Source organism: Malaclemys terrapin, chromosome 8, assembly GCF_027887155.1.
Source record: "Malaclemys terrapin pileata isolate rMalTer1 chromosome 8, rMalTer1.hap1, whole genome shotgun sequence".
In the NCBI taxonomy this organism is placed as follows: Eukaryota; Metazoa; Chordata; order Testudines; family Emydidae; genus Malaclemys; species Malaclemys terrapin.
Window position 1 is genome coordinate 110,551,346 of NC_071512.1, and position 27,857 is coordinate 110,579,202.

The following is a 27,857-nucleotide window of genomic DNA, read 5'->3' on the forward strand; positions in this document are numbered from 1 at the left end:
AATGCAGCAGCAATTAATTAAAGGAAGCCATACATAGTTGCTGTTTATAGGGTCTCTAGTTGGAACTCAGAATAGTGGGTGGGCCCAGGTTCTCCCAACAGCCACTGGCAAAGTGGCCTAAGTCCCGAGAAGGGTACAAAATTCCTTCAGAAGCCCAAGCAAAAGGCTGGATTTAAAGGGCCCAGAGATGGGGCTGAAGACTCTGGTGAGGGCAGACAGTTTGGTGAATTCTTTGCTACCCTGGAAGGGGTACATTTTTGACCCTGTGACTTGGATGGAAGTCTGGATAGAAGTCTGACCTAGTGAGGCTGGCAACCTCCAGGGAGCACCAGGAACGGAAAAAGATTGCAGTACCGCAACAGCCACTGGGGGCACTCAGGAGGTGAGTGCCGCCTATCACAGTGCCCTAAAACCTGTGTGCGGTTGAAGATTGCCATCCTACTTATACAAGATCACTGTGGGTGAGCTTCAATCTGTAGGCCCTTCCGTCTCCACCATTATCTTTCATGTGCTGCAATTCTGCTCAGCTCTTGTCCACAAGTGCAAGGGGGTAAACAACATGCAGGTGGTGCAAAGGGCTTGGCATTCAAAGCTAACGCAGAGAGAACACACACTGTCTCCGTTAAATAAATCCTGGTGTCTCTGAACAATACTTTGGGAATTCCCTTCTATTCTAGCCAACATAACCACACCTGAAGTGTCCTGTGCAAATTCATATATAATACCAAGCTGTAAGCACAGATCATACAACAATAATGGAACAGCATTAACAGCTGAGCCTTTAACAATATAAAACTATGCAGTCCAGACTATGCCTTTGTAAAGCACAGAGGATACAGCTTCACCCACTGTCTGTAAGGTATACAAATGCCAAGCTTTTATCACAGTTCTGCAGCAAGGGTAACCTAGCAGCCTCAGAGTCAGCACAAGCTGCACATAGTTCAAACAATTCCTAATAACGTATCAATTCAACAATCGAAGGATGTACAGGTTGCAGAATAGATACATCCCAGAGCAGCAATCCCCAAAACAAACAAACAAACAAACAAACAAACAAACAAACAAACAAACAAACAAACAAACAAACAAACAAACAAACAAACAAAGCAAGACACACAGGTAAGTTGTCATCAAAACAGGTAATAACCATGAACCAGTTAGGTCAGCAACAATCTGAACAAAACATAACAGTTCAAATAGCAGATATGTAGCAGCAAGTCCTAAGCAGCTTTTCCCCGCAAAAGAAAAAGGAACAGGAACACTGAGTTCAGGGATCAAGAACCAGGAAACAAAACAGGAACAGGAATCAGGAAGACAACATACACACCAGGTCATCAAGGCGACCCTATAGGTGTCTGGGAGATGGAGTTAACAATCAAAAACTCATGTGGTGAGGAAACAACTGTGTGTCACTTGTGAGAAGGAGAGCATTGTGACAGATCTTTATCCAAACATCTTTCTTCTGGTCTCAGCGAAGAACCTAGAAGACCCAAGTAACGCAGTTACACATGTACCTGTGTGGTAACCACATTAGATGGTATCGGTGCTGATGGAATACCTGGATTTGCTAATTTCTTAGGAACTAAGCAAAGAGGGTAATTTGATGATACTATCTGTTTTAGAACTCACTCTGTGGTGCATCGCAGATCCACATACTTATAATCCGAAGGATCCCCAGAATGAGAAACAATGCCAAGCACCAAAAGATGTTTAGTCTTGCCTTCTTTTTTCTCAGAACTGAAGGTCCCAGTTCTGCAGAGGCCTCAGGTACAGACTGTCTTTTGTCCAAGACTGTTTCAATTACTGTCTGTACCCTTATCAGAAATGGGTCCAAGGGTTTTGTTACCAAACTCTCAGTCTTTTTAGATCTGAAGCTTGGTGTCAAAGTTGATGCTTTATAAGTAGAAGGTTTCCTGATACCAGAAGGTCCTGAAGCCTATTAAGGCCTCTTATCTCTCTTATCTGGAGCATTAGAAATCTCAGATCCACAGGTTTTAACTGATAAGGCTTCTTGCAGAAAGAGGGCCTCGAGTCTGTTCTGCCGCTCCTTTCTAGCTCACAGCGTGAAAATCCTGCAGACAGTGCAATGAGAAGCGGATGCCCTTCTCCTACGCACCATGCACAGGTGTCTGATGCCTGAAAAACTGCAGGACATGACAAATATCTTTTAAATCTGTATTTTTTTATCTTCAAATCTGCCATTGCTAACTAGCAGTAATACTAATACTAACATTTAAAAGTATTAACAACTAACTATATAATTATTAAAAGAGTAAAGATCTTGACTCTGAAGAAGGCTCACATCCATACATGGTCAGTAGTTGGAACTGAGGCAGGAACTGCTGCCATGCCTGTTCGTATAGCCCCACCCTCAAAACGTGCTTGAATGCTGAGAGATGGGGTGGGGATTTGTGAGTACTCTAACAGGCATAATTAATAGAAGACTACACCGTTCAACAACATCAATCGGTGCATATCCCAAGAGTGGCCACTCCAAGAAAAAGGTAGTCTATACTATGGTGGCACCCTCCCACTCCAACCAATAATCCACGTACAGATATGGTTCACTGTAGTACAAAGAGTTCTCAGGGACTGTTTGAGAGCCCACAAGTTTAATCCCAGATGAAGACTGGAACCAGGTGGTCCCTGATACGATTCCAACTGTTGTTCTAATCTAGGATCTGAAACAGAAATTATGGGTGATAATAAAGGTTCCAGAACTGAAGACAAATATCTAGCTGGGGAACTGGATGGTATTTTAGGACAAGACAGGTAAGTTAACAGCTGACTTTCTTCTACTCATCTTCTCTTTTCCATAGGGCACAGCTCTGTTCAAGGAGAGCTCTCTCTTTCCAGAGTCAGCCATATTGGAGCCGAATACATGGGAGGCACTGGATCTGAATAATGAATCTGAGCGAGCACTATAACAGAATTGCTTCTCCTTGGGCTGCCATCTTAACGTGGTGGAGAAGCTTGCATGTATTAAAGACCCCAATAGCAATGCCATTGGGAGCCTTGTACTCTTGGTAGGGTCACCCAATAACTGAACTCCAGGACGCAGCTGATTGTGCTGTAGTTCTACACTCAAAGGAGGATCTACAAACAGCCCTTAACTGCTTCTCTGAAGCTTACAAAAGCCTAGGGCTAACCCTGAACTTTGGCAAAACAAAAGTTCTTCACCAGCCAGCTCTCGGTCAATCATCAGTCTCGGCAAGGAAGTTTTACTGTTCAGGAAGGACAGGCAGGGCAGAAAAGGTGGGGGAGTTGCGTTGTATGTAAGAGAGGAGTATGACTGCTCAGAGCTCCGGTATGAAACTGCAGAAAAACCTGAGAGTCTCTGGATAAAGTTGAGAAGTGTGAGCAACAAGGGTGATGTCGTGGTTGGAGTCTGCTATAGACCACCAGACCAGGGGGATGAGGTGGACGAGGCTTTCTTCTGGCAACTAGCAGAAGTTGCTAGATCACAGGCCCTGGTTCTCATGGGAGACTTTAATCACCCTGATATCTGCTGGGAGAGCAATACAGCGGTGCACAGGCAATCCAGGAAATTTTTGGAAAGTGTAGGGGACAATTTCCTGGTGCAAGTGCTGGAGGAACCAACTAGGGGCAAAGCTTTTCTTGACCTGCTACTCACAAACAGGGAAGAACTAGTAGGGGAAGCAAAAGTGGATGGGAACCTGGGAGGCAGTGACCATGAGATGGTCGAGTTCAGGATCCTGACACAAGGAAGAAAGGAGAGCAGCAGAATACGGACCCTGGACTTCAGAAAAGCAGACTTTGATTCCCTCAGGGAACAGATGGGCAGGATCCCCTGGGAGAATAACATGAAGGGCAAAGGGGTCCAGGAGAGCTGGCTGTATTTTAAAGAATCCTTATTGAGGTTGCAGGACCAAACCATCCCGATGTGTAGAAAGAATAGTAAATATGGCAGGCGACCAGCTTGGCTAAACAGTGAAATCCTTGCTGATCTTAAACGCAAAAAAGAAGCTTACAAGAAGTGGAAGATTGGACAAATGACCAGGGAGGAGTATAAAAATATTGCTCAGGCGTGCAGGAGTGAAATCAGGAAGGCCAAATCACACTTGGAGTTGCAGTTAGCAAGAGATGTTAAGAGTAACAAGAAGGGTTTCTTCAGGTATGTTAGCAACAAGAAGAAAATCAAGGAAAGTGTGGGCCCCTTACTGAAGGAGGGAGGCAACCTAGTGACCGAGGATGTGGAAAAAGCTAATGTACTCAATGATTTTTTTGCCTCTGTCTTCACGCACAAGGTCAGCTCCCAGATTGCTGCACTGGGCAGTACAGCATGGGGAGAAGGTGACCAACCCTCTGTGGAGAAAGAAGTGGTTCGGGACTATTTAGAAAAACTGGACGTGCACAAGTCTATGGGGCCGGATGCGCTGCATCCTAGGGTGCTAAAGGAGTTGGCGGGTGAGATTGCAGAGCCATTAGCCATTATTTTTGAAAACTCATGGCGATCAGGGGAGGTCCCAGATGACTGGAAAAAGGCTAATGTAGTGCCCATCTTTAAAAAAGGGAAGAAGGAGGATCTGGGGAACTATAGGCCAGTCAGCCTCACCTCAGTCCCTGGAAAAATCATGGAGCAGGTCCTCAAGGAATCAATTATGAAACATTTAGAGGAGAGGAAAGTGATCAGGAACAGTCAGCATGGATTCACCAAGGGGAAGTCGTGCCTGACTAACCTAATTGCCTTCGATGATGAGATAACTGGCTCTGTGGATGAGGGGAAAGCAGTGGATGTGTTATTCCTTGACTTTAGCAAAGCTTTTGATACAGTCTCCCACAGTATTCTTGCCGCCAAGTTAAAGAAGTATGGGCTGGATGAATGGACTGTAAGGTGGATAGAAAGCTGGCTAGATCGTCGGGCTCAACGGGTACTGATCAATGGCTCCATGTCTAGTTGGCAGCCAGTTTCAAGCGGAGTGCCCCAAGGGTCGGTTTTGTTTAATATCTTTATTAATGATCTGGAGGATGGTGCGGACTGCACTCTCAGCAAGTTTGCAGATGACACTAAACTAGGAGGCGTGGTAGATACACTAGAGGGTAGGGATCGGATACAGAGGGACCTAGACAAATTAGAGGATTGGGCCGAAAAAAACCTGATGAGGTTCAACAAGGACAAGTGCAGAGTCCTGCACTTAGGACGGAAGGATCCCATGCACTGCTACAGACTAGGGACCGAATAGCTAGGTAGCAGTTCTGCAGAAAAGGACCTAGGGGTCACAGTGGATGAGAAGCTGGATATGAGTCAACAGTGTGTTCTTGTTGCCAAGAAGGCTAATGGCATTTTGGGCTGTATAAGTAGGGGCATTGCCAGCAGATCGAGGAACGTGATCGTTCCCCTTTATTTGACATTGGTGAGGCCTCATCTGGAATACTGTGTCCAGTTTTGGGCCCCACACTACAAGAAGGATGTGGAAAAATTGGAAAGAGTCCAGCGGAGGGCAACAAAAATGATTAGGGGTCTGGAGCACATGACTTATGAGGAGAGGCTGAGGGAACTGGGATTGTTTAGTCTCCAGAAGAGAAGAATGAGGGGGGATTTGATAGCAGCCTTCAACTACCTGAAGGGGGGTTCCAAAGAGGATGGAGCTTGGCTGTTCTCAGTGGTGGCAGATGACAGAACAAGGAGCAATGGTCTCAAGTTGCAGTGGGGGAGGTCCAGGTTGGATATCAGGAAAAACTATTTCACTAGGAGGGTGGTGAAACACTGGAATGCGTTACCTAGGGAGGTGGTGGAGTCTCCTTCCTTGGAGGTTTTTAAGGCCCGGCTTGACAAAGCCCTGGCTGGGATGATTTAGCTGGGAATTGGTCCTGCTTTGAGCAGGGGGTTGGACTAGATGACCTCTTGAGGTCCCTTCCAACTCTGATATTCTATGATTCTATGATTTACACTGACAGAGAAGAACTGGAAAATATAGAACACTTTGCCTACCTTCGCAGCCATCTCTCACAGAGAGCAAACATAGACATCAAGATTCAGCACAGAATCCGCTGGGCAAGCCTTGCCTTTGGCAGACTGTCTCAACAGGTGTTCAATAATCTCATTAGAACATATACTAGACTTTCAGTTTATAAAGCGATGGTAATCCCAACTCTCCTCTATGGCTGCGAGACTTGGGTGACCTACAGAAAAGATCTGAAAAACCTGGAACGCCACCACCAGCACTTTCTCCGGAAGATCTTCAACTTAAACTGGGAGGCTTGCCGCACTATCGTCAGTGTCCTCACGGAGGCCAACACCTTCAGTACTGAGGCCCTGTGTGCGCGTGCCTGATGCATGCCTACCAAAACAATTACTGTACACCCAACTTACCAAAGGAGAAAGGAAATGGGGAGGCCAAAAGAAATGCTTTAAAGACACCCTTAAGACAAACATCAAAAGATGTAACATTGATACCACGCACTGCAAGACAGTAGCCAAGGACAGGGCTAACTGGCAAAGACTTGTCAGAGAAGGGATGATCACTTTTGAGAAAAATTGCCTTGCCCTGGTCCCAGAAAAATTTCAGAAAAGAAAGGACAGATGACTGTTATGCAGCAATCATGGCCCAAGCCTGTCTTCCAACATGACCTGCAATGTTTGCCAATTAGTTTGTGGCTTAAGGATCAAAATCCTCCAGTCACCAAAGGGGACACACACAAAAAACCACCTGTGAAAGAGATCATCTTCAACCCTGAGGGATCGCAGATGATAACAGAATGGCCAGAGCCTATAGTGGCTCTCTTCTTGTTTCCTCAACTAATGGGTCCAGTACATGAGGATCTGGTATAATGAACAAGTCTGCTGCTGAAAGAGGATGTCTGGAGTCTTTACTGCATGCTGGAGCAGGTCTAAGATTTTTTCTGGAGCCACCTGTCTTTTCAGCACTGACAGGTTTTATTGCAAGGGCTTCCTGAAGCAGAATGGCCTTCAGTTTGTTCTGACTCTCCTTTCTCGTCCTTCTTGTAAAAGCACTATATCTAGAACACCTAGTGAGTGTCACTCTCCAAGACAAGTCAGGCACCAAGTGTGTTGATCTAATGACAGATATGGCACTGGTCATGAGGCATGCTGTCTGAACCCTGATCTCTTTGCTTTTAGATCCACCGTCTCTCTTGGTCCCAAAGATAATTTAAAAGTAATCTAACATCAAACACTTTAATAATAAAACCACAAACCTACACTAAAATATCGACAGTAAAGTGATTTAAACTATTAGCTAACCACTAAGCACACTATATAAAAGGGGCCTGGGGTTCTTTCTGGAGCTGTTCCTGGTCTGTCGCAGCTGGTGGTGGGAAGGAACGGAGGTGGTTGCAGTGCCATGCCATTCATTATAGCTAAATCCCTAGAATGTTCAGGAACAGATGGGGGAGGGGTGCATGAGAGCACCAACCAGCATATGAATTAAATTCCACCATCTGAACTGCATGAATCTGCTGCATCCCAAGCATGGAAATATGCAGAAGCCATTTGAAGAACTATATAGGCCTAAGGTCTCCAAAGGCTTCAAAAGTTTAGGTGACTTCCTAAATGTCTTAGTTCTAACCAAAACTTTAAAAAAACCCTCAACATCTGGGGACTGGAGACTAGTTTCTGTGGTGAGAGTGAAGGTTTGGAAAGAAAACAATGGGATTAACAGTCTGATGTAAGTGGAAGTCAAACATTCATTCACATAAAATCTTGAATAAGAATTCCCATAGGTTAGTATTGTACAATTTGATGTCTTATTAAGAAAATGAGTTACACCCTCCTATGCAGAGTTTGGCATTAACCATTGTTTGAAACAGGACCCCACACTGGTTGGGTCTGATCCACTGGGGCAATTCCCATGTAAAAGAAGGTCACCTCAAGGACTTGGTATAAAGGGGAAGGGATGGCCAATGTGCAGAAGTCATTTTATTGGTAACAAAGAAATCAAGTTTGGATTAAGAGTGAGTCAATACTTCATGCTCATTAAAGAAGGCAAATCAAAGGACAAATGTGGTGCAGTCTCCTAGTACATTTGCCCTATCATCCCTTTGAAAAGAGGGAGGGCTGGGTGGCAGGGGTCAGAAGAGTGCACTGCTCACCTCCTGGATCTGCTCCTTCATTGTTTTGATATCATTCTCACGGGGTTCTATTTGCTTCTTCAGCTCCTTTATTTTATAATCCAGTACAAACTTGAACTTTTCCAGCTCCTGGTTTTTCTTTTTTAGGTCATAAATCCGCTTCTCCTGGGACAAGCAAACATAGGTACAAGTCAGTGCTCTCTTCAAAGACTCAAAGCAGGAAGCCAGTGAGAATCAGACACAGACCTCTCAACCAGATCCCTGGAGTGATGTCTGGATGTTGGGGGGGGGGAGGGGGAAGGGGGAGATGACACTATAGCCACAGTTCCTCAGAGAAATGGAAATAGAGATTGAGACCTTAAATCACAAATCCCACAGAGAGGGACAAGGAACAAGCGGGAGGGGATGACAATATAGATATCAGTTACAAAACCCAAGGAAGGGGTAAGTAGCTCAAAATCCTGAGCTACAGATCCCCAAGGAAAGATCTGGGGGGAGGGAAGAAACATAGAGTATGTCTACTAGCAACTAGACACCCTTGGCTGGCCCATGCTAGTCGACTCGGGCTCACGGGGTTGGGCCTGCAGGGCTGTTTCATTGTTGTGTAGACTTCTGGGCTCAGACTGGGGGTGGGGTGTGAGGGTCCCAGAGCTCAGGTTTCATCTTGAGCCCAGAAGTCTACACAGCAATGAAACAGTCCCGCAGCCCTGCAAGCCCGAGTCAGGTGGCACAGGTCAGCTGCTTTCTTTGCTGTTTAGACATACTCACAGAGTCCTTATCTCTAGGCCTTCTTCAAGGCAGGGATTGTGTTCTTGTTCAAGTTTCTTCAGAGCTTAGCACAATGGGACCCAGATACTAATTAGAGTCTCTGAGTGCTACAACAATACAAAGAATTGTAATACCAATAGCAGTGTTTGAGTGAGGGGAGGGTGACAAAACTCAGCTACTCAGACTGTCATAGCTCTGCCTCACCTTGTCTTGGATAGTCTCATCTCTTTCTTGAATCTCTCTCTTCAGTCCCAGAATATCCTTCTCTAATGACTTAATGACACCTTGCAGCTTCTGCTGTTCCATTCTCATTGTCTCAATGTCATTGCTGCGCTCTTCAATCTCCTTCTGTAGGCTATTGAACTAGAGACACAGAAATACTAACGTTCTCCAACTGCCATTCAATTTAACCATCCTACTTTGGCTGATTTCTTGTAGGCAATGTGGCAGAAGTGAGTTATGAGAAGGGATCTGAAGGATGAGAGAGTAATGAATTTAATAATGAGTTCAGGAAGGGCATTTCATGTGATGAGGCAGCATGGAAGAAAGCAAAGAGGGAAAACAAGTAACAAGAAGAGCCTTGAAGGTCAGAAGAAGCTTTGAGTGGATACAATAGAGAAGAGAGGAGCCAGGAGCAATAGGCAAGGAAGACAATGATCTCAATAGTTGCATTGTGTATGGATCGGAAGGGGGCAAGATGGATGTCAGGGAAGCTAGACAGGAGAAGATGTCAGTAAACAAGATGGGATGATGACTCTGCATAAGAGTTTTAGTGGCATGAACAGGCAGAAAAGGTTAGGTGTGAGAAACGTTATGGAGAAGGTGGCAGCAAGTTTTGGATGCACAGAGTTGAGACAGAGGGAGGAGTTAAAGACAACTTCAAGGTTACAGGTAGGCATACTTGGGCTAGCATTCATTTAGCTAATGCAGCTAAAAATAGCAGTGATGACACAGTAGCATGGATCCCAGCATGAGCTAGAAATGCAAGTACATATCCAGGGTTCTGGGTGAGCTTGTACAGTCTGAACTGAAGCCCATGCCACCATACCTTCATTGTTATTTTTAGCCACACTAGCTAGATTAAAGCTGGGTATGAATACCCAAACTGCAATCACATCTCTCACTGCATTATAAAAATACCCTAACTGGCCAGAGTCTTGCTAATTGCATATTGGTGCTTCTTGGCAAAGTTCTGAAAACAGGAGAGGCTACTGAGCCATCTGCAGACTCAGGAAAACCACATCATGCTCTGCTTATCTTCAGATCTTCACAAGAGCAAAGGCTATTTCTTTTCTCTTTTTTATGAATGCTTAAATTGTGCCTCTGGTATAAACACAGGAAATTCAACTCAGATACATAAATTACACCCAGTGAAGATGCAGTCACAAAGCACTGCAGATTTCCTGGGAAATTCTGGTGAAAGCTTTATGGAGCAGTGTGTGTGCTTTTATGGAGGAATATGAATGAAGAGAGGGGGTCATTAGGAGTATATGAAAAGGAGACTGTTCTGTGGATAGATTGCAATGTGGAAGGAAGCACAGATGGGAGGAAGAGTAGATACTAAGGGTGTGCTTGGATTCTAATGCACGCTCTCTCCAAGCACAGAATCAGTGACCACAAACGACAGGTGGAATTTGTGACACACAAAGTACAGTCTAAACCCTGAGAGGAGCGACTGTGCAGCTAATGTGACAGAAGAGATGGAGACAGAGACACTTTCTATACTACTGGGAACTGGAGAGTGATGTGGAAAAACTACCTGACCTTGGGAGAAAGGAAAGATGGCAGAGATGGCTCCATGCTGTGTAGCAACCTGTCACTATATCAGGAATGGTAATCAGGACAGTACTGACAAATGGAAGAAAGGGGTCAAACCTCAAATACAGTACATAATCTTATCCTGCTTGACTTGTACCTACCCCTGAGAGAGATCTGAGAGGGTATGAATTTTCCTTAGACTTTGGCAACAATTGTATAGCTTGTCATTCTAATGGAGTCATATTTACTTGAAAATTGTTTAAGTGTTATGATGATGACAAACATAACCCTCTACAAATATCTGAAGAGTATAAACACCAAGGAAGGAAAGGAATTGTTTACTACAAAAGGGTGAAAATTAAGGGAACTGGGATAAAACTAGGCACAAATTTTGGTTCATTACCAGGAATACTTTCCCGACAGTAAGATAAATATCAAATTGTAGCAAAGTCTCCTGAGAAGCATGAGAAAGTTTAATTGCAAGAGATGGGACTATCTATTATTGTTATTAATTATTTATTTAGTGCCCCAAACTGTACTAGATATCAGTAAACTTAGTAGAGGGAAAAGCTCTGCATTGCCCCTGTGGCAGGGGGAACCTATAACTTCTCTTCTCCCTTTAATCTAGTCACTGTTACACCAGAACATAGGTTCTTTTTTTGCTCCTAATATTGTAAGATTCCCAAGCTATACTATAGGAAGGAGCAGTTGCCCTTTCTTGCCTCAGTAAAATGCCATACATGTCTAGATATAGACTAGTACTCTCATTGAGCACATTCTACACTCAACTCAGCCTTAGTATTCCAGGTGCCAAATCAGATCCCCTTAGAGAACTGAAGTTACCTTTTTCCTCATGATTCCTGTCTCTCCTTTCAGCCGCAGGTTTGATTCTCTCTCTTCCCGAAGTCGTCTCTCATACTTGATTTTGATTTCCTGGATTTCCCGATCTTCATCTTCTTCAATCTGTTTCTTAGTTTCTTCAAACTCTCGAAGCTGCTGCCTGGCGTCATCCTGTGCCTGGAATCAGGAAAAGAAAATTGGAGACAGAGGTGGGACGACAAAGATCTCTAGCATAACTATCAGACTTTGTATTTTGTTCAGTTTCTCCTCAGAGGGGCCTGGGGAATAGTAGCAGTGGGTCCATGAAATCTGTGGAAGCTATTGGCGATGGGGAAGAAGAGTTAACTACTTACTTATCTGTAATTATCATTCTCCTCTGAGCATATATATATATATATATATATATATATATATATATATATATATATATATATATATATATATATATATATATACACACACACTTTAATGGACCCCTGATCTTTGCACTAACACTATTTAAACAAATTTCAATTCCAAGATGATTAAATTTATTTTAAAAAAATTGTTAACAGACTGTCACAGGGTGGTGGGCCTCTGTAAATTAAATAGGTCCAGCTCCTCTGTGCCACAAGAGGTACTCCTAGTTTGACCAGTTAGGAGGGCAGGGAAGTACAGGTCTGTCACATTTAGGCACATTTAACATGTGCGATTTCAGCTTTACACGGTCGGCAAAAACAAAAAAAAAAACAAAAAAAAGAGAAAAATAACAATTTAAATACTGTTTCTGTAGTGCGGGCGATTCCGCCCGCCATTATACTCAATGTAATTTTGACTATAGGCGATTTTCGCTTTAGGCGCGGACTGCGGAACGTAACCCCAGCGTAAGATGAGACAGACCTGTACCTGGATCTATACAATATCAGGGAAAGTCAGAGAGCAGAGAAACTCGGTGAGTCAGGACTGCAAGAGTCAATCAGGAAGAATACAAGCGAGAGCTGTCTGGTCAGTCAGTCTGGGCACATGAGAGCTGTCAGAACCCAGAAGAAGTTTTCTGGGGGAAGGCTGAAGGCAGGCAGAGCAAGTGGGATTTGCTGGCTGACCTCCCCAAGCCAGAGACCCATGGGCCAGAGAGAGCTGAAGGCAGGAAGAGCAGCAGAAAGAGGTGCCTGCTGGCTCTAAGCCAGAAAGCCTGAGTTGAGGGTCGGAGAGGGCTGAAGACAAGAGAACAGTGGAGGGTGTAGTAGGAAGAGGGCCCAAAACATAAGGCCTTGTATCAGTGTCCTGGTGTGAGGCCTGAGGCCAGGGCTAGAGTAGTTAAAACTTTGCTGATATAAAGCAAAGTTAAGTTGTGAGCAAGAGGCCCCGGATCTTTTGGCAAGTATAGGGCTAATATTACAAAAACATATATTCCTAAGCATTGCTAGGCACAAAGCACTCACATTCCAGAAGTGTGGTACCAGAACACCCTGATACCAAACACATTCCCCAAAGATAACAGGAACATGCTGACCCATCTTAAGGATAAGGTCAGGATGACAGCATGATAGATAGAGATGTTTTGATCAAGCCTACAGGTACAAGGCAACGGGTGGCACCCTAATACGTCAGAGGGTGGCACCCTGATACATCAGGGGCGATACGTAACTTGTTTGTATTGGTGTATAAAGATGTATCTCAGAGGCAATGTCTTTGTCTGGCCGAGGGGAGAATGGAAAGTCCTGCCATTCACTGAGCTGGTCCGTTGTCATGGGCATACACGTGTTAGTGTACCTGAAACAATTGAGCCCGGGCATTAGCACCGTGCCTCGTTGGCAATAACCCTCACCAAGTTCCTTCGCTGAAAACCGAGTCTGTGGATTTATTAGGCGGTATGCTCGAAGTCTGCTGTGCCAGCTGTCTGCGCAGAGCTGGGACAGCACACAGGGAGAACACACACATGCAGCCGAACACCTGATGACAGACCTACTTATATCTGCATACTGGAGAGCTGGACCCAGGGGGACAGTGAGTGCCAGAGTGCATAAGGGATGCTCCCCTGGTAAAGAAGACCTCTCAGTAAGGCTGTGGGGAGTTCCCACTGGGAAGAGCAGGGATGTGTTCCAGCTAGAAGGGCAGGGGAGGCTATCCCACAGAGGGACAAAAAAGGACTAACAAAGAGTCTGGGAGTGACAACTGGAGCACTGAGGGCAGACTTTTAGCATTCTAGCAGCATAGGCACAGACACTCACTACTGGGTTCAGGGATCGAGAACTTTGAAGTGTAGGAGTTTCCACCAAGCCCATGTATACAGGTCTGAGTGTGGGGATCTATTAAGGTGGGTGTGGCATTATGCCCCATATTCTTCATAGTAATAGTAATATGATATGAGTATGGCATAATTATAATGTATTTTGTGCAAAATAAGGCATGTGAGATATCATTGAAAAGGTTATAATTTACTGAATCTGATTATCCTATTTGTCTGCATGTATCATGTTTGTATCTGAAGTTAGGAATATCGACTGTGTATCTGTATTACAAATATTTTACACCTGGGGAATGCCCATTAAGCAGAATGCAATCAGTCTAGATGGTTGGCTGGGAAGGGCCAGTAGAGAAAACAGGCCACTGGGAGCCTTTCTGAGGATGCTACAAACAGTGTCCGAGTCATGGCTGCTGTGACACTACAGGGTCATGTGACCAGATCACCTGATACTGGACTCCATCTTGGAATAGATAGGTTCGACGGGGACAGGTGAGCAAAGCCCACAGGTAAGTGGGGAACATGGAGACCGGGGAAATGAGTCGGAAACAAGAGGGAGTGTGGGCTATATTGGCAGAGAGAAAGGAGAGTCAGGAAAAAACTGGGAGGAAAGATCAAACCAGTATCTTAGATGCCTATATACAAATGCGAGAAGTATGGGGAATAAGCAGGAAGAACTGGAAGTGCTAATAAATAAATACAACTATGACATTGTTGGCATCACTGAAACTTGGTGGGATAATACACATGATTGGAATGTTGGTGTGGATGGGTACAGCTTGCTCAGGAAGGATAGACAGGGGAAAAAGGGAGGAGGTGTTGCCTTATATATTAAAAATGTACACACTTGGACTGAGGTAGAGATGGACATAGGAGACGGAAGTGTTGAGAGTCTCTGGGTTAGGCTTAAAGGGGCAAAAAACAAGGGAGATGTCATGCTAGGCGTCTACTACAGGCCACCTAACCAGGTGGAAGAGGTGGATGAGGCTTTTTTCAAGCAACTAACAAAATCATCCAAAGCCCAAGATTTGGTGGTGATGGGGGACTTCAACTATCCGGATATATGTTGGGAAAATAACACAGCGGGGAACAGACTATCCAACAAATTCTTGGACTGCATTGGAGACAACTTTTTATTTCAGAAGGTTGAAAAAGCTACTAGGGGGGAAGCTGTTCTAGACTTGATTTTAACAAATAGGGAGGAACTCGTTGAGAATGTGAAAGTAGAAGGCAGCCTGGGTGAAAGTGATCATGAAATCATAGACTTTGCAATTCTAAGGAAGGGTAGAAGGGAGAACAGCAAAATAGAGACAATGGATTTCAGGAAGGCAGATTTTGGGAAGCTCAGAGAGCTGATAGGTAAGGTCCCATGGGAATCAAGACTGAGGGGAAAAACAACTGAGGAGAGTTGGCAGTTTTTCAAAGGGACACTATTAAGGGCCCAAAAGCAAGCTATTCCGCTGGTTAGGAAAGATAGAAAATGTGGCAAAAGACCACCTTGGCTTAACCACGAGATCTTGCACGATCTAAAAAATAAAAAGGAGTCATATAAAAAATGGAAACTAGGACAGATTACAAAGGATGAATATAGGCAAACAACACAGGAATGCAGGGGCAAGATTAGAAAGGCAAAGGCACAAAATGAGCTCAAACTAGCTACGGGAATAAAAGGAAACAAGAAGACTTTTTATCAATACATTAGAAGCAAGAGGAAGACCAAAGACAGGGTAGGCCCACTGCTTAGTGAAGAGGGAGAAACAGTAACAGGAAACTTGGAAATGGCAGAGATGCTTAATGACTTCTTTGTTTCGGTCTTCACCGAGAAGTCTGAAGGAATGCCTAACATAGTGAATGCTAATGGGAAGGGGGTAGGTTTAGCGGATAAAATAAAAAAAGAACAAGTTAAACATCACTTAGAAAAGTTAGATGCCTGCAAGTCACCCGGGCCTGATGAAATGCATCCTAGAATACTCAAGGAGCTAATAGAGGAGGTATCTGAGCCTCTAGCTATTATCTTTGGAAAGTCATGGGAGACGGGAGAGATTCCAGAAGACTGGAAAAGGGCAAATATAGTGCCCATCTATAAAAAGGGAACTAAAAACAACCCAGGTAACTACAGACCAGTTAGTTTAACTTCTGTGCCAGGGAAGATAATGGAGCAAGTAATTAAGGAAATCGTCTGCCAACACTTGGAAGGTGGTAAGGTGATAGGGAATAGCCAGCATGGATTTGTGAAGAACAAATCATGTCAAACCAATCTGATAGCTTTCTTTGATAGGATAACGAGCCTTGTGGATAAGGGTGAAGCGGTGGATGTGGTATACCTAGACTTTAGTAAGGCATTTGATACGGTCTCGCATGATATTCTTATCGATAAACTAGGCAAATACAAATTAGATGGGGCTACTATAAGGTGGGTGCATAACTGGCTGGATAATCGTACTCAGAGAGTTGTTATTAATGGTTCCCAATCCTGCTGGAAAGGCGTAACGAGTGGGGTACCGCAGGGGTCTGTTTTGGGACCGGCTCTGTTCAATATCTTCATCAACGACTTAGATATTGGCATAGAAAGTACGCTTATTAAGTTTGCGGATGATACCAAACTGGGAGGGATTGCAACTACTTTGGAGGACAGGGTCATAATTCAAAATGATCTGGACAAATTGGAGAAATGGTCTGAGTTAAACAGGATGAAGTTTAACAAAGACAAATGCAAAGTGCTCCACTTAGGAAGGAAAAATCAATTTCACACATACAGAATGGGAAAAGACTGTCTAGGAAGGAGTACGGCAGAAAGGGATCTAGGGGTTATAGTGGACCACAAGCTAAATATGAGTCAACAGTGTGATGCTGTTGCAAAAAAAGCAAACATGATTCTGGGATGCATTAACAGGTGTGTTGTGAGCAAGACACGAGAAGTCATTCTTCCGCTCTACTCTGCTCTGGTTAGGCCTCAGCTGGAGTATTGTGTCCAGTTCTGGGCGCCGCATTTTAAAAAAGATGTGGAGAAACTGGAAAGGGTCCAAAGAAGAGCAACAAGAATGATTAAAGGTCTTGAGAACATGACCTATGAAGGAAGGCTGAAAGAATTGGGTTTGTTTAGTTTGGAAAAGAGAAGACTGAGAGGGGACATGATAGCAGTTTTCAGGTATATAAAAGGGTGTCATAAGGAGGAGGGAGAGAACTTGTTCACCTTAGCCTCTAAGGATAGAACCAGAAACAATGGGTTTAAACTGCAGCAAGGGAGGTCTAGATTGGACATTAGGAAAAAGTTCCTAACTGTCAGGGTGGTTAAACACTGGAACAAATTGCCTAGGGAGGTTGTGGAATCTCCGTCTCTGGAGATATTTAAGAGTAGGTTAGATAAATGTCTATTAGGGATGGTCTAGGCAGTATTTGGTCCTGCCATGCGGGCAGGGGACTGGACTCGATGACCTCTCGAGGTCCCTTCCAGTCCTAGAATCTATGAATCTATGAATACCAATGTTTTTCCACTGACTAGGCATGGGAACCAAACTGGAGACAAAGGGTTCCTGCCATATGCAAAAACTATTTAAGGCAGGGAGTGACATCATTGAGGTTCTTCACTGACTCCCCGCCCAAAGGAGACTATTGGAAACACCCGAGGAACAAGGACTGAACTGGGGGGGAAGGGGTGGGGGGAAAAGAGTGCTGGACCCAGGCTGGAGGAGTTTCTAGCCTGCGAGAGGATTACCTGGGGTTTTTAAGCTACAAGCAAGGGCAGCTGGCCCCTTAAGAATTTCTGCAACCGGCTTAAACCATCATTTAGGGTAAGAATTTTCTACTCATATCCAATCTCTTAGTATATTAAGCTTAGATTCCATTTTTGTTTATTTGCTAGGTGTCACGGAGCCACCGGGCCAATGCTCTGGAACTACTCCATATGAAGCCAGTCAGGACTCTGGGGGAGCATGCCTCCTCTCTCTGAGCATACTGTCGCCAGGGCAAGAAGCTTACACAGCTTCGACCTTCCTGGGTCTGACCTCGGAGCATTCAGCATCTCCTTCCACACCATATGCTTCCCGCAGCAAGTTCGCCTGGGCGGGGCTCCTGGGGAAGCCAGAGGGCCCTGCACCCCAACTCCATAGTCAGACGTGACTCTCAGCCAGCGTAAAATGGAAGGTTTATTAGTTGACAGTGTGACGTTGTGCAGTCTATATGGTTTTATAAAAACTTAATAAGTCAATATAATGTAACTGAGATAGTTTTAGAGAAAATACGGTAATAAGTGAATGTAACGTAACTGGGATATGCCTCATGCAAAAGGTCTCTTGTAAGGTATCATTCCAAAGCTTATAATCTACTGAGTGTGATCATCTGATTTGTATAAATGTACCACTCTTGTATCTAAAACTAGAAATATAAAATGTAACTCTGAGGGCCAATTGTAATTGTGTAAAGTGTGGACCATTAATGATGGTTTGGAATCTTGATGACTCCCATTGTCTGCAGATGGCTGTATTTACCTGTGAGTCTTCCTGTATATGTGTGTGCTGGCAAGTGAGTAATGAAGTCTTGCAGTGACATGTGATCATGTCACCTGAACTGGAATCCATCTTTAACCTGGTACTTTTCCAGTGAGGGGGGGTGGAAACCCAGAGAGACAAAGAGTTCCCGCCTTATGCAAAAGATATATAAAGGGGGGGAAGAGAACAGAGAGGGAGAGAAGCCATCATGAAGAATCCCCTAGCTATCACCTGAGCTGCAACAAGAGTTGCACCAGGGGAAAGGATTGTGCCCAGGCCTGGAAGATGTCCAGTCTGAGAAAAACTTACTGAAGCCTCTCTGAGGGTGAGATTATCTGTATTTAGTTTGATTAGGCATAGATTTGCGCATTTTATTTTATTTTGCTTGGTGACTTACTTTGTTCTGTCTGTTACTACTTTGAACCACTTAAATCCTACTGTCTGTATTTAATAAAATCACTTTTTATTTAGTAATTTACTCAGAGTATGTATTAATACCTGGGGGAGCAAACAACTGTGCATATCTCTCTATCAGTGTTATAGAGGGCGAACAATTTATGAGTTTGCCCTGCATAAGCTATATGCAGGGTAAAACGGATTTATCTGGGTTTAGACCCCATTGGGAGTTGGGCATCTGAGTGCTAAAGACAAGCACGCCACTGCGAGCTGTTTTCAGGTAAACTTGCAGCTTTGGGACAAGTGATTCAGACCCTGGGTCTGTGTCTGGAGCCAGACGGGAGTGTCTGGCTCAGCAAGACAGGGTGCTGGAGTCCTGAGCTGGCAGGGAAAACAGAAGCAGGGGTAGTCTTTGCACATCGGGTGGCAGCTCCCAAGTGGGTTTCTGTGATCCAACCCGTCACAGACAGGAACACAGTGTAGAACAGAACTTGTTAGCACAGAAATCAGTGACTTTCAGCCAAATCCATCTTGGGGAGTCCTGGGCCAGATGGCCTGGACTCCTCCTCTTCCAGTCCCCCAAACAGACTGCCCATCTTCCAGTGACCCGACCTCAGACACCCCCATTGCTCCTCCTCCTTCCTTTGTCTTACTTCCCAAGACAAGAGTCACCTGGTCGTCACCTGGTTGCATTCCCCTCCTGGGTCTCAGGTTATGAAGAGCACTGGTCATAGCATATATGCAGACAGTTGGAGCAGCCTCACCTACCCCAGAGGTCTCAGCCAAAGTCACACACTCCTATTCCCACCTCCGAGGTATTGGTGCAGCACACAGGGAAACTGAGTCACATATTATACATGCAAAAAAGTAAAACTCACATAGGCTCAACAGTAAGACTCACATACAACATAACAAGGGAAAATCCCCACTTAGTAATCTGCTTTGATATGTTTGCTATCCCTTATAATCACTTAAAATCTATCTTTTGTAGTTAATACATTTGTTTTTGCTTTATCACAAACCAGCATGTGGAAGTTATAACTTGGGGTAAAAAGCTGTTGTATATTTCCTCTCCACATTGAGGGAGAGGGCGAATTTCATGTGCTTACGCTGTACAGTTCTCTGTACAGCGCAAGACGGTATAATTTTGGGTTTACCCTCCAGAGGGGGGTATACACTTGTGTATCTGGGCAGTTCCTTAGCTGAAGCCTTCCCAGGCAGAGGAGATCACAGCATCTGTATGTTTCTGCAGCTAGATGTGTCCCTACCTCTGTGTGTGCTGGTGAAGGTGCAGACTGGAGCCTGGGAGAGGGCTTGGCAGGCTGGTCACAGCAGTACAGGGTAAAGGGAACCGATGCTGGTGGGTCAGGTGGGCTCAGTGGTACCCCAGTTCCAGATGGCACCCTGGGGGGAACCCATCACTGTGAGTATCTTGAGAATGGGAGACTCTAGGTAAATAACTTTCCCTATAACCATGCTGGACAGTTCCCCAGACAAGCAATGAAGTGGGGACTTCTCAGAAGCACGAAAAACAAGTAATCTTGACACAGAAGGAGAAAGGTCAAATTATTTGGCAGAGAGGGGGAAAAGAATAAAATTGGAGAAAGTCCAGAAAAGAGCAACAAAAAGTATTAAAGTTCTAGAAAACATGGCCTATGAGGGAAGACTGAAAAAACTGGGTTTGTTTAGTCTGGAGAACAGAAGGCTGAAGGGGAACATAACAGTTTTCAAGTACCTAAAAGATTGTTACAGAGAGGACGGAGAAAAATAGTTCTTGTTAACCTCTGAGGATAGGACAAGAAGCAGTGGGCTTAAATTGCAGCAAGGGTGGTTTAGGTTAAACATTAGGAAAAACTTCCTAACTGGTAGGGTGGTTAAGCACTGGAATAAATTGCCTAGGAAGGCTGTGGAATCTCTATCATTGGAAGTTTTTAAGAGCAGGTTAGACAAATACCTGTCAGGGATGGTCTAGATAATACTTAGTCCTGCCAGGAGTGGAGGGGATTGAACTAGATGACTTCTTAAGGTCCCTTCCAGTCCTACAATTCTATGAATAAGAGTCATGCAGACAGATAGAGATCGTAAGGCACATCCTTCCAAATGGATGGAGAGGCAGGAAGAGAAATATCACAGGCAGACAACTACCTTAGAATGGTACTTACTGAAGGCCTATGCCCCAGCTAACTCAGAAGAGCAATAAGGAAGCCCCTGCTTCCTGTGCACTCATTTCCCCGCAATCTGGGATAGAATCCTATGTGCAGAAGGCACACCTCCCTTGGCTTTGGAAGACGTGTTACTACAATTAGAAATAGGATACAGTCAGCAGCCCAAGGCAGGTATGTAGTTCATACCTCCTCCAGCAAGGTGGTTTTCTCATGCAGTTTCGCCTCATAATATTCTGTCAGCTCCTCCAGGGCCTGGTTCTTGGTCTCCTCCATATCATGTAGCTGCTTCTCGTACTCCTCCTGCATCCGCTGGGATTTCACTTGCAGCTCCTGGTATTTTTCATACTCTAACAAAAGTTTCTGGTTGTTGCCAGATTCTGGGAACAAGATGGAAATGATAGAGCTAAGGGCAGGAAGATATGTCCTATCCTTCTATAAAAACAATGAGGAGTCCGGTGGCACCTTAAAGACTAACAGATTTATTTGGGCATAAGCTTTCGTGGTAAAAAACTCACTTCAGCTGCATGGGGAAGTGGGTTTTTTACCCACAAAAGGTTATACCCAAATAAATCTGTTAGTCTTTAAGGTGCCACTGGACTCCTCATTGTTTTTGTGGATACAGACTAACACGGCTACCTCTCTGATACTTGGTATCCTTCTATATTTATCACCCCTATTTTTGACACCCTGTTATTTCTGATATTTGCTTGCAATAACAATGCCTCCTCTGACTCTTGTCATTGTCTTTATGGCCATACACATCTCTGCCTCGGACATCTGAGCTTTTTCCTGTCATGTGCCTTGCATCTACTACTTCCCTATTAATGACAGCCTCAATGTCCCCATTCATCTTTTCCCACTCCCCTCTCTGTGCCGTCTTCCATGCTGATCCCTATGCACAGAATGCCGTCCGCATCCCAGCTCACCAGGCCACCTCCTCATCCTTATTGAAGTCCTTTCTAAAGATGTATTTTTAATCATGATACCCACAAGAAATAAGTTAACATTAAAACAAAAAAGTGATTCTTCTCTGGATTTGCCTGAGTGCCCTGTTTTATGTGTGCCTCTATCTTACATTATGAGCTCTTTGGGGCTGGGACTGCCTTATTTTGTGCAAGCATGCTGTCAGAACTTGAGAACACAGCTCATGTTGCTCCCACTCTACTGCTTCAGTGCAGCTGACTAGAGTTTGGTATTCTGTACATAGGCCCAAACAGAGTGAATGAAGTACACCCAACAGGAGGGTTCTCCGATCTACTTGTTGCAATACATCAATAGCAATAAAGCTCTACCTGAGATGATGATCATCAGAGCTGTATGAGCAGTGCTCTTAGTGTACGTCTACACACCAATTAAACACCTGTGGTTGCTCCGGGTCAGCTGACTCGGGCTCAAGGGACTCAGGCTGCAAGGCTGTAAAACTGTTGTGTAGATGTTTGGGCTCAGGCTGAAGCCTAAGCTCTGGGACCCTGTGAAGTGGGGGGGGGGGGGGTGCTATGGGTCTTTTATTCCAAGGTAGACATACCCTTATAGAGCAAGTGTAGGCACTGGACTTTCTGGAATGGCCTCCTTCCCCTGCCATGATCTTAACCTAAGTTTCCCTGTAAGCTGCATAAACGCATGGCTACACAGCAGGCTAAGTGCTGCGCATGCGCCTCAGGGAGCCCGCTTGGCTGGGACCTGCTGTGGCCAAAGGAGAGGTACCCCTCCCCCAGCCCCCAACCTAGCCCAGCCCTGAACCTGCCACAACCGGGGGAGGGGCGCCCTTCCCCCGGCCCCAACTCAACCCTGGACCTGCTGCGGCTGGCAGAGGGGTGCCCCTCCCCCGGTCCGAAGCCAGCCCCAGCCCAGACCTGCCGCAGCCAGGGGAGGGGTGCCTATCCTGCACCCCAAGCCCTGGAGCTGCCACGGCGGGGACAGGTGCCTCTCCCCACAAGCCCAGGTGCTGCTGTGGGGAGAGAGAGTTGGGGGGAGTTCTCTCTCCCTGCTGTAGCCCTGGGGCAGCCTGCACCCCAAACCCCTCATCCCCAGCCCCACCCCATAGCCCACATCCCCAGCCGGAGCCCTCACCCCCCAACCCCAACCCTCTGCCCCAACCCTGAGCTCCTCATCCCCGGTCCCACCCCAGAGCCCTCACACCCCTGCACTCCAACCCTCTACCCCAGCCCTGAGCCCCCTGCCACCCCTCTGAACCCTTCAGCCCCACCACATGAATTTTGTTATGTGTCACACATCACCTCCATATAGCTGCACATATTTCCCCCCCACACACACGTGCGGAATGTTTAGAGGGAACACTGATCTTAGCTATGACACTTGGGCCTAGCTACTTCTGTGCTGTGCAGGGTGCACTGCATACTGGTTTCCTCATTGAATGATGGGTAAGATTATGTCATTTTTATATAGTCAGCTTGTAGAGGAGAACTGTACTTGAACAAACATCACAGTTTCACTCTCCTCTCCTTGTGATGCACTCAGTCCCAAAGCATGAACATATGCTATTGTCAAATGTCACTGCCTTGCTTTTCCCCATATCTCCAGTGCTGCTTTGAATTCCTCCATTTTCCTGGCACTCATTTATATAGATTTCTCTACTCCATTGCTGTAGGACTCTTCTGCCATTCTACTTTCCCCAACCGCTACCTAGATGTTCCCCCAACCTTCCTCAGCTGCCTGTCATTCCTATTGCCCCACCTCTCTGGTTCATGCCTGTCCCTTCTTACTGTTTTTTTTTTTTTTTTCCCAAAACTGAAATCACATTTTGGGTGTTACCACAATACAAATCAATTAAAATAATTCCAGATAATGACAGTGATACCCTACTTTCCTTAAGGTTTTGCACCATTTTGCTCATGCACTGCACATTTTTTAATATGGACTTTCCCTCTCCACTTCATCATTTGCCCTGAGTTCAATGCAGTTCCTCCCATTCTGGCTGAAGATATTCTCATGTGTCCTAACCTAGGTCCTGCACCTCCCTGGACTGTTTTTCCATCAGCTCAGACAGCTGCTCCTGGTACTGCAGTTCCTGCTTTTCTTTCTCTGCCTTTAACACCTGGAAAAAACAAACAGATGAAGTTTTCATCTGAAAACAGCAAACCAAATTCCAAATCCCTCAAGTGCCTGCCTAGGGTGGGGAATAAATCAAAGAAAGAGTGGAATCTGTAGCTCTACCCTTTTCAGGGTGAGACTGCAGGGGTCACTAAGATAACAAAGCCTTCAGGGCAAGTGAATCCAGAAGGGACAGACTAAAAAGCAAAGGAAAACCAAGTTACATAGTAGTAAATGGAGTTCTTAGAATATAGCATAGAGCAGTGGTTCTCAACCTATTTACATTGTGGGCCGCATGTGTGGCCCACCATGTGTTTTGTGGGCCCCCTCCAATACTACCTGTATGGCCCTCAGGGTGTCACATGGGCCACAGCTCTGTGCTGATTGGGCTGCAAGTGGCCCACGGGTTGAGAACCACTGGCATAGAGCTACATAGATCTATGGCCTTGGCTACACTCGCGGATTCACAGCGCTGCACGTACTCCACCTCTCCGAGGGGAATAGCTTGCAGCGCTGCGAGCGAGCGTGCAGCGCTGCAGGCGCTGATTACACGGGCGCTTTACAGCGCTGCACTTACTGCGCTCGGGGAGGTGGTGTTTTTTCACACCCCTGAGTGCAGCAAGTGCAGCGCTCTGTGAAATGCCAGTGTAGCCAAGGCCTTCATCTACTGAAAGAAGTTACTGAGGTGAGGCTTGTACTTTTCCCCACAATGCCCCTAGGGACCTCATCTCTTTCTTTGTAAATAGTTTATCAGATGCCCAGCATGCCAATTGGTGCAGGATTTTAACATCGTGTCTGCAGCAACCTTTAAGCTCTAAGATCCTGGCATTTGGGGCAGAACAAGATGAACAGAATACAGTTGGCCTGTGTATTCCATATAGTTCAGATATATCTTTACAGCTCTAGGAATGCCCACTTAGGATATGTCTACACTGCAATTACAAACCTGCACCTGGCCTGTGCCAGCTGACTCGGGTTTGCAGGGTTGGGCAGCAGGGCTGTTTAGTGCAGACTTCTGGGCTTGGGCTGGAGTCTGGGTTCTAGGGCCCTGTGAGGTGGGAGAGTCTCAGTGCTCAGGCTGCAGCCTGAGCCCAGAAGTCTACACTGCAATTAAGTAGCTTTGCAGCCTGAGCCGCATGGGCCAGCTACGAGTGTCTAATTGCAGTGCAGACCTACCTTTCCGCTACAACATTCCAAAGGGGTACTAAGGATTGAAACAAAATGATTGGGAAGTTATTTACCATATATAGTAACAGGAGTTCTTGAGATGTGTTGTCCATATGCACATTCCACTGATGATGTGGAGGTAGCTCAAGATCAGAGACTTTTCTGGCCAGTTGTATCCATACAATGTGTATGTTTCCTCCCGTCCTCATGCTCTTCAGTGAGGGCATAAGGATGAAGCATTCACCAATGTGTTGGCCACTATTTGGTTCCTTCTTACTGCAGAATCCCCAGAGAGGACTCTGATGTAGATAGGATGGAAGGGCGGATTGTGAAATGTGTATATGTACATGTTCTGAAGAATGCCAATTACTATACATGGTAGCAAGTATCAGAGGGGTAGCCGTGTTAGTCTGAATCTGTAAAAAGCAACAGAGGGTCCTGTTAGTCTTAAAGGTGCCACAGGACCCTCTGTTGCTTTATACATGGTAGGTAATTTCCCATTCTCCTTTGTCTATATGCACATTCCACTGATGGTGACTCTCAAACAGTGGTTGCATCAAGGAGATGGGAGCTTGGAGGAGTTAAACAACGAAGAACTTCTTTACCAAATGCAGCATCAGATCTGGAAGCCTCAGTTAGGGCATAGTGCTTTGTGATCATGTGTACTGATGCCTACCTAGCTGCTTTACGGATATCCGATATTGGTAGATTTTTGCAGTGAGCTGCTGAAGCAGCTTGTGCTCTAGTAGAGTGGGTACTCATTGTGGATAGTGGCTCTACCTTGGCTATGTTGTATCATGTTCTGATACAATCAGAAATCCAGTTTGGCAATCTCGGAGATGAAATTGCAGAGCCTGTCGACCTTTCCGCTACATAGACAAGCAGTCTTGATGCTTTTCTAAAGGGTTTCATCTAGGGCTGTCAAGCAATTAAAAAAAATTAATCACACAGTTAAACAATAGGATAACATTTATTTAAATATTTTTGGATGTTTTCTACATTTTCAAATATATTGATTTCAATTACAAAGTGTAAAGTGCTCACTTTATATTTATTTTTGATTACAAGTATTTGCATTGTAAAAAAACAAAATAAATAGTATTTTTCAGTTCACCTAATACAAGTACTGTAGTGGAATCTCTGTCATGAAAGTGCAACTTACAAATGTAGAATTATGTACCAAAAAATTGCATTAAAAATATAAAACAATGCAAAATTTTAGAGCCTGCAAGTCCACTCAGTCCTACTTCTTGTTCAGCCAATCGCTCAGACAAACAAGTTTGTTTACATTTGCAGGAGATAATGCTGCCCGCTGCTTGTTTACAATGTTACCTGAAAGCGAGAACAGGCATTCACATGGCACTGTTGTAGCCGGCATCGCAAGATATTTACGTGCCAGATGTACTAAAGTTTATGTCCCTTCATGCTTCAACCACCATTCTAGAGGACATCCATCCAAGCTGGTGATGGGTTCTGCTCAATAACAATTCAAAGCAGTGTGGACTGATGCATGTTCATTTTCATCATTTGAGTCAGATGCCACCAACAGAAGGTTGATTTTCTTTTTTGGTGGTTCAGGTTCTGTAGTTTTCACATGAGAGTGTTGCTCTTTTAAGACTTCTGAAAGCATGCTCCACACCTTGTCCCTCTCATATTTTGGAAGGCACTTCAGATTCTTAAACCTTGGGTCGAGTGCCGTAGCTATCTTTAGAAACCTCACATTGGTACCTTCTTTGTGTTTTGTGAAATCTGCAGTGAAAAAGTGTTCTTAAAGTGAATAACGTGCTGGGTCATCATCCGAGACTGCTATAACATGAAATATATGTCAGAATGTGGGTAAAACAGAGTATACAAGTCTCCCCCAAGGAGTTCAGTCACAAATTTAATTAACAAATTATTGTTTTAAATGAGCACCCTCTGGAATGGTGGCCGAAGCATGAAGGGGCATACAAATATTTACCATGCCTGGCATGTAAATTACCTTGCAGGGCCAGCTACAAAAGTGCCATTCAAATGCTTGTTCTCACTTTCTGGTGACGTTGTAAATAAGAAGAGGGCAGCATTATCTCCTGTAAATGTAAACAAACTTGTTTGTCTTAGCGATTGGCTGAACAAGAAGTAGGACTGAGTGGACTGTAGGCTCTGAAGTTTTACATTGTTTTGGTCTGTTTTTGAGTGTAGTTATGTACCAAACAAAAAATCTACATTTGTAAATTGCACTTTCACCATAAAGAAATTGCACTTCGTACCTATATGAGGTGAATTGAAAAATACTATCTTTTGTTGATCATTTTTACAGTGCAAATATTTGTAATAAAGATAATACACTTTGATTTCAATTACAACGCAATACAATATATATGTAGAAAATATCCAAAATATTTAATACATTTCAATTGGTATTCTATTGTTTAACAGTGTGATTAAAACTGCGATTAATTTTTGAGTTAACTGATTAATCGACAGCCCTAGTTTCACCCTGTTCAGGTGGTAGGCCAGGACTCTGATGTCTAGAATGTGCAATGCTGGCTCAGCTCAGTGAGGTTTTGGGAAGAATGTGAGATGTATTTGTTGATGTAGGTGAAATTCTGTCACTATCTTAGGGAAAAGTTTAGGGTGTGTCTTCATGGATACACTGTCTAGGTCAACTATTGTTGAAGGCAGATCAGCGGTCAATATCTGAATTTCCCCAACTCTTCTAGCAGAAGATACAGAAATGCCACTTTCCTGGAAAGGTGCAGCAGGGAAGAAAAGGCCATGGGTTTAAAGACTGGCCTCATGAGGGTTGAAAGTACCAGGTTCAAGTCCTCCCATAGGGATAGTTTCCTTGATTGATAGGAATACCTTAACTAGGCTTTTCAGGAACCTAATTACCAATGGATGAGAAAAAATTGCATGCCCCTGCACCCGTGGATGATAACAGAGATAGCCACTAGGTGTACCTTGACA

General features: G+C 44.7%; 1 protein-coding gene and 1 long non-coding RNA gene across 4 annotated transcripts in view; one reads left to right on the forward strand and one right to left on the reverse strand.

The window, feature by feature from the left end:
- The window catches only part of CFAP57 (cilia and flagella associated protein 57), a 145,402-nt gene that overhangs the window by 19,794 nt on the left and 97,751 nt on the right, over nt 1-27,857 (reverse strand). For 2 of the 3 annotated variants that reach the window (XM_054038478.1, XM_054038479.1), the window contains 5 exons: nt 23,652-23,745; nt 20,877-21,067; nt 11,422-11,595; nt 9,025-9,183; nt 8,074-8,217 (listed from right to left, as the gene is read on the reverse strand). In XM_054038478.1, the coding sequence (XP_053894453.1) occupies nt 8,074-8,217; nt 9,025-9,183; nt 11,422-11,595; nt 20,877-21,067; nt 23,652-23,745 (762 nt within the window). Of the gene's footprint in view, nt 1-8,073; nt 8,218-9,024; nt 9,184-11,421; nt 11,596-20,876; nt 21,068-23,651; nt 23,746-26,163; nt 26,978-27,857 lie in introns of those variants that run through there. The other variant, XM_054038480.1, reaches the window with a different exon arrangement.
- On the forward strand, nt 11,582-18,041 carry LOC128842455 (uncharacterized). Its single transcript, XR_008446007.1, has 2 exons — nt 11,582-11,627; nt 17,505-18,041. It is a non-coding gene; the product is annotated as an uncharacterized LOC128842455 (long non-coding RNA).